This window comes from Dipodomys merriami, unplaced genomic scaffold (genome assembly GCF_024711535.1).
Source record: "Dipodomys merriami isolate MVZ:Mamm:240054 unplaced genomic scaffold, mDipMer1.0.p SCAF_2, whole genome shotgun sequence".
Taxonomy (NCBI): domain Eukaryota; kingdom Metazoa; phylum Chordata; class Mammalia; order Rodentia; family Heteromyidae; genus Dipodomys; species Dipodomys merriami.
Genome location: NW_027203381.1, coordinates 31,656,350 through 31,667,090, shown reverse-complemented (window position 1 = coordinate 31,667,090; position 10,741 = coordinate 31,656,350). Strand labels below are relative to the sequence as shown.

General features: G+C 35.9%; 1 protein-coding gene across 2 annotated transcripts in view; it reads right to left on the bottom strand.

Annotated features, from left to right (window-relative positions):
- Positions 1 to 2,678: 2,678 nt before the first annotated feature.
- Klhl14 (kelch like family member 14) overlaps positions 2,679 to 10,741 on the bottom strand; it is a 95,541-nt gene continuing 87,478 nt past the window's right edge. For both annotated transcript variants that reach the window (XM_070029369.1, XM_070029370.1), the window contains 4 exons: positions 9,392 to 9,582; positions 9,157 to 9,315; positions 7,187 to 7,344; positions 2,679 to 4,756 (listed from right to left, as the gene is read on the bottom strand). In XM_070029369.1, the coding sequence (XP_069885470.1) occupies positions 4,616 to 4,756; positions 7,187 to 7,344; positions 9,157 to 9,315; positions 9,392 to 9,582 (649 nt within the window). In that variant the 3' untranslated portion in view covers positions 2,679 to 4,615. The remainder of the gene's footprint in view (positions 4,757 to 7,186; positions 7,345 to 9,156; positions 9,316 to 9,391; positions 9,583 to 10,741) is intronic.

Sequence of the window (10,741 nt, the reverse complement as noted above, 5' to 3'; positions counted from 1 at the left end):
TGGTTTTAGTCTTTTCATTTCTTTCTTTCCTGTGTGTTGGATTAACATGGCCATGTAAATTGGAAGAGGCATGAATAAATTTAATGTGGCATCTCATCTCAGATGGCTTTAATAGTCTAAATTGCTTTTAAGAAAAACTTGTAATGCAAATAAACAATTTCCTGTCAAGCTGTATGAATGCCATGTGGCTTGAAATGACATCTTGGTGGTCTAAGTCCCTTCAGAAGGAAAGTACAATGTACCACAACTATTCTGGAAGAGCCCAGAGGCGGAAGGAGATGCAGCATTTCTCATCAGAAATATTAAATCAGGGAAAAAGACCAAGATGAACTGAATAGCAAAATCTCTAGAGAGACAAAACTTTTATATATTTCAAAGAGATGTGGTACAATAATAGGAGTATTGGGCAAGACCTAAACTGTGGAGTGAATTTGGTGGGAGGCAATCAGAAAGGCCACAGAAGAATGCTTCTGGAGGATGGTGACATGAACAAATCAACTAAAAGTTTGCCAATGCATCCATGTGTCTACTATGTTATTAAAATTACTATGAAGACCTCCTCATTATGCATAATCATGAAATTTTAAGATGTCAAGACACATGCTGTTGAACAGAACACAAAAAAAGTACAAATAGAAAAGACATCTTTATTTTCTGCAGTTGGAACTCTTCCCAGTCTTTTTCATGGCTTTACAGTGGCTCATAGACAGATTGTGCATTATCTCTAACCTCAAGGAAACCTGATTCTAGTAAGAGGGCAAAATATAAACTCTTAGAACTATGTAGCATGGAATAGAGACAGGTAGAGAGTTGTGGGAAATGGGATGAAAAATGTCCACATAAGTATATTGATCACAAAGGCATAATGAAGGCAGTAGAGTTTGAACTGGACCTTGAAGGACAGTATTATAATAGATAATCTTGAGCATGAAATAGCATTGTTTATAGAGAAAATACACAAGCAGAAGAAGAGGGAGCATTTCTGTGTTTGTGGAATACCCAAGATCCACACTGCTCAGTGAGCAGAGTAATAAAGAAAAAAAAATGACTTCTTAGTGAGACTGAGGTTAGAGTTTAAAGGTATCTTTAAGACACTCGCCAGTGCTTATTATTTGGGGTTTGTGTGCTTTACTAATTTTACTGTAGCTTGTTTGTATGCTTTGTTTTATTTTTTTAACTACTGATGTCCCTGATTTAGGGTAACTTGATTTAAAAATTTTTAAGATGGCATCAAAAGGACATGCATTCAATAGATACTGCTCTTCAATATTTGACTTTTTATATGCTGCAAGATTAGTAATACATGGTGTGATATTCTCTTGTGAAGCTGGGAAGGGCCAGTGAGCCATAGTTCTCAGTGAGCCACAGGGTCATGATGGTTAAGTACCTGATCCTCTATAACATACGGTATCATCCAACTACGATATCTCAACTTACAGTTGGTTTAGTGGGACGTAACCACAGCATAAACTGAGAAACATCTGTATTTTGACCTAAAGAACCACGTATAATGAGAAGAGTGACATGTGTGATGATGTATGGATGATAAACACTTGACACTTACCATGTTGATAAGGATGAAATTTGTTGAGTGGTACAAACTGAGAAAATGCAGGTTTGAATAGAGCAAACACATATAGACACTAATTTTAAGCCAACAGACACTGCCTAATTAATTTTTCAACAATCTGGTCTTTATGCCTATCCTCCTAGAAGTTTTTAGCCAGTTTTAAGGCATATTTTTAGAAAGTCCATCCTTTACCATCCTGTTCCCCAAATTCCCTCAACTGGTAGCGATCAGAAATAAAAATATGTAGTTTAGCTCTGGACTTAAAGTGGCACTTCCTTGAGATTAGGAAAAAGACAAGCCTATTTCATTCACTACCTGTGCTCTATGGTCAGTACTAAAGTTTGGGAGATTTCAGGGTGTTTGGAACAAGCCCTGCTTCAACTGTCCACTTGCTCAGATGTCCTCAGAGACTACATTTGGTGTGCTAAATTAGCACAGAGAAGAGATCTAATGGGTGAATAAGTCCATTGCTCTTGTTTCATGGACTACTAGGCAGGATTTAAAAAACCCTTAATTGTGAATTGTCAAAACTAAGACATCAAAGTAAATTGTGGGATGCATCAGAATCCTTCCTGACTTGCAAAACTCAGACATTAGCTCCTGATTCTCTGCCTCTCTTTGTCTGGAGGACTACTCACTTACGACTTTCAGCCATGTATCCCTGAGTTCCCTCATAGCCCATCTACTAATTGTCCTGTACAACTTCTTTGTTAGATTTTTTAAAAAATGAAATATGCAATTGGATAATTTATTTAATTGATTTGGTGATTCACTTATTCTTTAGAAAGTGTACAGGTGTTTTCAATACATGTCTACATAGATCATAGTTCCTGTCGTACTTATAATGATGTCTATAACTATTATAGATCTTAGGTAACGTTATGCCTTATGGAAAAGCTGTTATAGTGGGAAAATCAGGATAAAGTCATATTATTTTTTAACTCACTATATTTTCCCCCAGAAATATTTACATTTATATATGGCAAGTTAGTGAAGTACACTTGTGAAGTATATCCACAGAATAAAAATAGTCAGCCATTTACATATTATAAAACTCCAAACAATTTAATTTGTACATATGCTTTATAAGTAGGAATATGAGAGGCAGTTGAATTAGTACATAAAGTTTTTATTTAAACTTTTCCCCTTCCAAGCAAGCTTCATTTACACATTCTAATACTGTACAAGATTTACATTTTCTGTGACTTACTGTTCACTTTCTAGTAGTTTGTGTCTTTCTGAAATACAGAAAGCTTTAGTTATAGTTCTCATAAATACTTTCTTTATTTCCACTAGAAATAAAAAGAAAATAAAGAACACGTCTAAGGGAAGCAAGTATTTTTGCATAAACTGTGACTTTGGAAGAAACAGTGACAGATGACAATAAAAGGTTTCCTTCATGGTGTCTGCTGAGATTTTTCCACAAAATCCTGTAACTTTTCTTTCTATATATTCATAAGCTTTCAAGGAAAAAGAAATGAAAGTTGATTGCACTGGATACATATATATATTCATATACATATATATATTTACAACGGATCCTTTGGATCTGAACATACAAATAAACACAAAAACAATGAAGATTGCACTTTATTGTCGAAACGGCACTGGATTCCAGGATCCTTTTCCATCTTGCCATCCTCCATTGATGCTGAAGGATTATCACTAAAGCCTCATGTAATCTGTGGCTTCCTCTGATTGTGGTCTTGAACATGTCATTTGTTGAATAATCAGCATCTTTGGGTGATTAAGAGCATTTTAGGCTTTTGCATACTCGTGAGAGTTGTCGGTCAAGCTCTGAAGAACCTGAAAGTCAAATTCATGTTCTTGCCAGTTCTGCTCTTCTGATTGGCCACACTGAAACTATGTCATGCTGTCCTAACCCTCTGCTCTTAAATTCCTCATGCTCCTAGAAGACATGTAACAATTGCTTACTTAACTGATTTCAGGCTTTTCTGGGGATAACAAATCAAATGTGATGAGCTGAGAAATAGCAAAGGTAAGTCCAGTGCCTAGAGCCAGCCAATGACAAGGAAAAGGAGAAATAATTTGTCAGGTGCTTTACAACTTTGCAAAGTTGTGTGGTTTTTGTAATAGAGAGGCACCTGGGCTTGTACTTAAAAGAAATTATTTTTTTTCATTGCTGAACTCTTGAAACTAATATTTCCATTTTCATTATGGATTAACTTTAGGCTGGATATGCACCAGAATTTCTGAAATATTCCAACTGAATTGGTCAGTCCTGTCTTTTAAGGCAGAGAAGTATCTTCAGTACTTAAATGCTGAAAGAAAAAAAGAAAAGAAAACCTGAGTCCCGGTGAACTGAATAGTGTATTGTATTTGAATTTTTCAGATAGAATTGAGGACACAAAAGTTAGGATTCAGGCTTGCTTAGAACCTACCTATAGGGCAGAAAGCAATTGCTACAAGACCTAGCAACTTATTTTCCTCTGATTCATGAGATGCTGTTAGCACAGAAAGTATATCAAAAAAGGTTGTATAAAAACAAAAAATCTTTAATATGACTTTCAACAATTATATTCCCTATAGCATTTGTGAAGTAGCCAAAGGTGAGGAATACAGAATTTAAGTGGCAATTGCTGGAATGCAGTGTATTTTGGTGGGTCAAATTTTGAATCTTTTCTATACACAGTATCCCCCAAACTTCAACATCAATCACATGCAGGTAGACTACAATGCACAATACTGATCTTAAGTCTCTCTGGGACTAGTCTTCTGTATTTGTCTTCCTCCTTTTGAAAGTGAAGATCCATCTGGATGAGGAGTTTTTGTAAAGCTGGGACAAGGTAGAACCCGTCTGAAGTGAAGAGTCTGTCACCACAGGAAGTCGGTGTACTCTGGGTTACAGACACCATATCTGCTCAAGGACAGTTCTCTTTCTTTTGTAGTTATTTGTAAGTCATCAGAAACCAAAGGTGGGTTTTGGCAGTTGTACCATGAAAATACATGGTTCCTCTAGAACAGCAACATCACCTGTCACTGCTTCTCAGGCTGTGATACTGTTCATTCCAGGGGTTCCCGGTGTTATTTGTTGTAGGGTACACAGGCAGGCAGGATAACTGTTGCACAGGCAGGGCCTGCCAGTGGTTCTGCTACATCTCCTTCAAGTTCTGTCCAGCTTCCTTTCTCTGGACAGTAGCATATTGTAGATGACTTATAGGCCCCCTGTAACAGCAGAGCAGAAAGGATGTTCAGAGAAGGATGTTCATTGGCAATGTGATTAATCACACACTTCTATTGGAAAGATATGTTCTCTGCTCTCACTAAAAAATAAAAAATAAAGTTCCAGATGAAGGCAGTGGACTTAAACTGGTTTATTCCAAGGGAAAAATCTGAAATTGACACATCAAAGTCTTTTTGTTTGATGACTTGCAATAACAATCAAATAAATATCTAGAACATCCTATATGTTCCTAAGTTTAAAATAATTGACCCAAAGTAGAAATTATCCATCTAAAAGAAATAAAAAGACAAATTTAAATAGTTTGAGTAAGTTGGGGTTTATATTATTGTCTCAATTCTTTTGTTGTTGTTGTTATAGTGGAAAATCAGAGCTAGAACTGTAAACTAGTTTAAAGTGGAATGGAAACAAAGGCTTTCCAACTTGTTCACATATTGATTTATCCACATTCAAGAGGCCACCTGAGAAACAAACAGTGCTTTTAATTTTGTTCCTATGTCAACTTAAAGGACAAAATTTTCTTTGCCCCCAAAACAGCAGCTTAAAAATAACATAAGTGGCAAATACATCACCCAACCAATCACCAATCATTTAGAAGCTAAAAATTTTCCCCATGAACATGTGCAAATACTTAGTTACATGTCAATTTATACTTGTTTCTGTATAATTAACTTTCCAAATCTCCCCCAAACCTTCTACCTGTCTTATTTAATACAAAATAAATCTAATATCATTTTAAAATCTTTTTTATTGTGATTAAGTGATTACATAAATTTCACATATTTCACAGTATTGTGAGATAGTGGTACTTAGTTAAAGTCACAAACACATTCTAACCTTTAAAATAATTCTAACCTCTTTAAAATATTTTTTACACACTTGTACACAGTAGCTGCCACTTGACAAAACAGTTCATGAGAACAATGCATCCCCTTCTAACATTCTCTCCCATCCTTCCCAATCCACCCCTTCCCCAACTTTTCTTAAATTTATAGGATAAAAAATAATTGTTGACTGTATTCTCCCCTTCACTTTATTTATCTACCCTCCCTCCCTTGAGCACATTCCACCACTTTCAAAATTAATATAATAAAAACTCCAATATAGATCATGTAAAATTAACAGAGATAAATAAGAAAATAGTTTTTAAAAACATTATCTTTTTATAGATTACTAGACCTTCTGTGTCTTCTCATATTATGTGATTTGAACTACAAAACTATCTCCTCAGGTATTCTTGCCAAAAAAGACAAAGACAGGGAATGGGAAGGTGGCTCAGTGGTAGAGCGCTTGCCTTGCATGCCTGAGGCCCTGGGTTCAATTCCTTAGCACCACATAAGCAAAAAAAAAAAAAAAAAAGCCAAAAATGATGCTGTGGCTCAAGTGGTAGAGCACTAGCCTTGAGCTGAAGAGCTGAGGGACAGTGTCCAGGTCCAGAGTTTAGGTCCCACAACTGACCAAAAAAAAAAAAAAAAAAAAAAAAAGACAAGGATGAAGAAAGAGAAGGGAAAAGAGGAAGATGATGAAAAAAGGAGGTGGATGAGAAGAAAGTGAAATCATATAAAAGTTTAAACAGAGTTAACTCCTGTCTCCAATTAGAATGAGCAATTATTGTCAATGATAGCATAGGACATTGTTAGCCAATTCTAGAATATAGGCTATTCCATATGGTAACTGACCTTGTTTTGTCAAGTTAATGACTTGGAAAAGAAAACTAGGGCACAGGTAATATTCTAGATTGCAAGAGATCTATAGGACATAATCAAACAGGAGTGAGTCTTGTATCCTCATGGGAATGTGCATTAGCACATGTTAATTTGAAAATGACCTCTTTTTTCCCCAATAGAGAAAATTTGAATATGAAATGGATATAAGAGAATTTTATTGTTACTTTTGGCAGATGTGAAGAAATGGTTATCTATTTACACAGTGAATTTTAAAAACATATTGAGAAATTTAGAATGAAATAAGATGTCTGAAATCTGCTTTTAATTGCTTCAGCCATTGTGTGTGTGTGTGTGTGTGTGTGTGTGTGTGTGTGTGTGTGTGTGTGTGTGTGTTAAGCTGGATTTTAAAAAATTCTATAGATTTATAATTCTCTAGAGGAATAAGATACTGTAAACATGAAATATGGTTCTCTAATAAAAACCAAAAGAAAAACATACATAAGGTGAGAAGTAAAATGGAAGATGCTATATCGTATGAGAGTATTAATTTATTTCTGCAGCAACTGACAACATTACAAAGACAATTTTTTTAAGAACAAAGTATGTATGACAAAATGTTGGTGGATGTTGATGGTGGAATCTCATTTTTTTTGTATGTTTGAACACATGTGGATGGATGACAACACATTTGGGAGCAAATAAACAGAAAAAGCAAAAGAGGAGATAGAGATAAACAATGACACGTACCATACTCCAGCTGTAACCTCCCACGAGGTAAATGCTGTCATAGAGCACTGCACAGCCAGGACCACTTCGACCCTCCAAAATGGGAGTTTGGAGAATGTTCCACTGGTCACCTTTTGGGTCATAACATTCCACCAGCATGACATCAAGGTGTGAGAAGCCTAGTGATAGAGCAAAATGGACCCATGAAAGGAGGAGCTATTAGAGACCTCACGTCCGGTTTGCCACGGAGAAGACTCTTGCTTTTGACACAGTTTCATGGTCACTGGTGAGATTGGGAGACATATCAGAAAGACATAACAAACCACCCATAGAACTTCAGGCTTTTGGATTAATTCAAAGCAAGAATGCCTGAGCAGATATCACTAGGAAAGGTTGATTATTTGGAAGCAGAGCTTGTTTAAAAGATGGTTTATGAAAAGCTTCCTTTTATCCGTTTAAGATAATGATAGTGAAAACATTTCCATAGAGGGCTGTAGGTTGCTTTCTTTTTCTGCAGGCTTGTACTAAGTAACTAGTATTACCGTTCTCATTTTAGAGAAACATTTTAGGGAAACAAAAAGTCAGTGACTGGAATAAATCACACGCCAGGTAAGTAGATGAATTGAGGTTTGAACCCAGGTGAACAGGGTTCAGTGTTCACACTCATACAGATTAGTGCATTCTGCTTTTCTTAGTGAATGCTTAACAATCTAAAAATATTTTAATTAAACCCATAATTCAACATCTTTTAAACTCTTTTTTAGTCAGACTATGTTTATAAGCAACATTGATAATGTCAATGGATTCTGGTATTTCCTAAGGATCAAGGTTTGGAGCAGGGGACTGAGTACATTTCCATCAGGGGATGGGGTTTTTCCTTCCTCCTCTCCTCTCCTCTGCTCTCCTCTCCTCTCCTCTTCATTTTTAAAATGTGAACTGGGTCTTGCTATATAGCTCAGGTTATCTCAAACTCTAGATCCTCCTACCTCAGGCTTTCTGTGTGCTGGGATTACAGGCATGTGCCTCCCTCCACTCATGATAGTGCAATAAGGAAATTCTTAAGAACAATATACAAGATTGTGGATTCTTGTAGATCCCTGCCTTTAAGGGACAAAAAAGCTCTAGTGGGAACCTCATTGCTACTAAGCAAACAAAATTACTTTTTCTCTAGTTAAATGTATGCTATGGATATTTTCATGTCTTTCAGACATGAGGTTAAGTATTTCAAGTAAGCTATCAGTTTTTCAGTTTTTTTTGAGGCCCCCAAATAGGTAAGAAACATTTCATTTTCGGTAGCACAGCTATCACAGCTTTCTTATGAAATTCAACGCTAAACATATGCACATAAAGTTGTCAATATGCACATTAAGTACAAAAAGTTGCAGTTGTATACATTTGTCATATAGTATATATAACAGAGTACTGGGATCAAAAATATGGTTCTAAAAATGTTATAGTCTAAATCTGGTGTACAGTATTATAAAAGCAGTCCTATTTGAGAAGTATAGATGGTTGGATATCCAGCACTAAAAGAAATAATTCCTATTTAAACACAAAATTCTGCTAAATATTTAAGAAAAATGCATGTTGGCTTTGCGCAGTTGTGACTAAAAAAATCTTTATGGTTATTGCAAAATACAATTTTCCAGAAAAAATTCATTATTACAACTTGGGTGATAAGCAATAATTTATTTCACAAGATTCATTGTGACAGCAAATTGTTTGTGCTTTTCAGTTATTAATGCTCCCTTTTTTGTTTTCTGTAGACATCATTATTCATTTCTTTAATGTGTATGGTAACCTAAAAATAATTCTATCTGCAGAAGAGGCAGAATAAATGCTTGCTTAAGGGTACTGCTAATTTACACAGAGTAGATTTTATTTGGTCAACATGTTTTTTACTTGGTTAACTATGATTATCTAACGAGAAAGCCCCTTAGCAAGACACATGAGATGCAAATGTTATTGTGATTAGAAGAAAAAAAAAAGACCTTTCAAATGATTTCCTCCAATTGCATACAAGCGATCATTCATTACAGCCAACGTGTGGATGGCACGTTTTGTGTTCATGTCTTGTTTTCGAGCCCAGACATCCATAACGGGGTCATAGCAATATAGCCATGGGACATATTCTCCATTGTGTACACCCCCTGTGAATGACACACACAAGTCAAGCAAGTGCTTTGAAACTGAACTTGGTAACAGAAAATGGAGGAATTGACTTGCCTGAAATGTATATCTTCCCATTGTGCACCGCTCCTGCATGAGCTGCCAGAGGCTGAGGCAAAGAGGACACATAACGCCATTCATTTGTGTCCAAGTTGTAACACTCCACACTGGACAAGTAGCCGGTTTCATTCCTTCCACCAATAACGTATAAATGCTTGTCCAACCGACACGCATAGAAACTGGCTCTTCTACAATGAAAACAATCACCCGCAGTAAATCGTAAGAGGAACTGTGAAATCTTACCTTTGAAACAGGATAAGGACTACTTGGTCTGGCTGGGGAAAGAGGAACGTTGGAGGCTTAGGAAATGCCCCAAACCTTTTAGTTTCACATACCTTTCTTTCAAACCTGAGACACTACCTAGTAATCCTATGCATTGCCCTCATTCTGGTGAACATTTTTGATGTGAGGATAATAGCAGAGGATAAATTTACCAACTGCTTGTTCCAGCTGTCTTGTTCTTGCTTTTTATACACTGTTAAATTGTTCATTAATGTTTGGGATATTTGGTACCTTGTAAGGCTATCACAGCTCAGTAAGACACAGTGAAAAATGAGGTAGATAATGTAGCAATAATAAATTATCTTGACATTCACTTTCTTTATGGTCCTTCAAGGGTCATTGTTTCCAATTTATAAGAGAACTACATCATCAAAAATTTTCTTCAATTATCATTTTTTCTTTATTTCCCCCTTATAATACTATTAGAAGTAGAATAACTTCTGTGAACTTCTTAAGCTCAAATCTTGCTCTTCTATAACCAATGACAGAAAGTTCATCTATGTCACTTTTGGTATTGATTCTTATAAGGCTAAAGGAGGATATTGTTGAAGTCTTATATTTTTGAGATACGCTATTGGCTGTATTTTCTTCCAATACAATCAAAAGCAAAAGATGAAAAGTATGTTGTGAGGATTAGGGATAGTGACCAATCCTGAGGTAGATCATAATTTTGGAGCAGAGTATCAAGGACCGGAATTTAGAATTTTAGGGGAAGAAATCAAAAGGAGTAGTGCAAAAACCATGTAAAAGAACGAAGATGTGAGACTTGTAAATAACCAGATGTGAGGCAAAAGGGAGAAGAAAGACGAAAGCGGACTAAAATATGTGGAGTTAAGATGACTGGTTGAAAGTAAGTTCTCAATATATTGCTTCTGTTTTTCACTGATGCCAATGCAATGACATATTTCACAAGGATCATATGTGGTTGGATATTAGATAAGCACAATGATAAGTATCAAAGTGTTGAAGGACACGATATATGTTGGAGGAATTAAATAGTGTCTGTAAAAATCAATGCCAAGTTTCTTGCGCAGTGTTAATGTCGCGATGAAGAGTGCTAAAAGT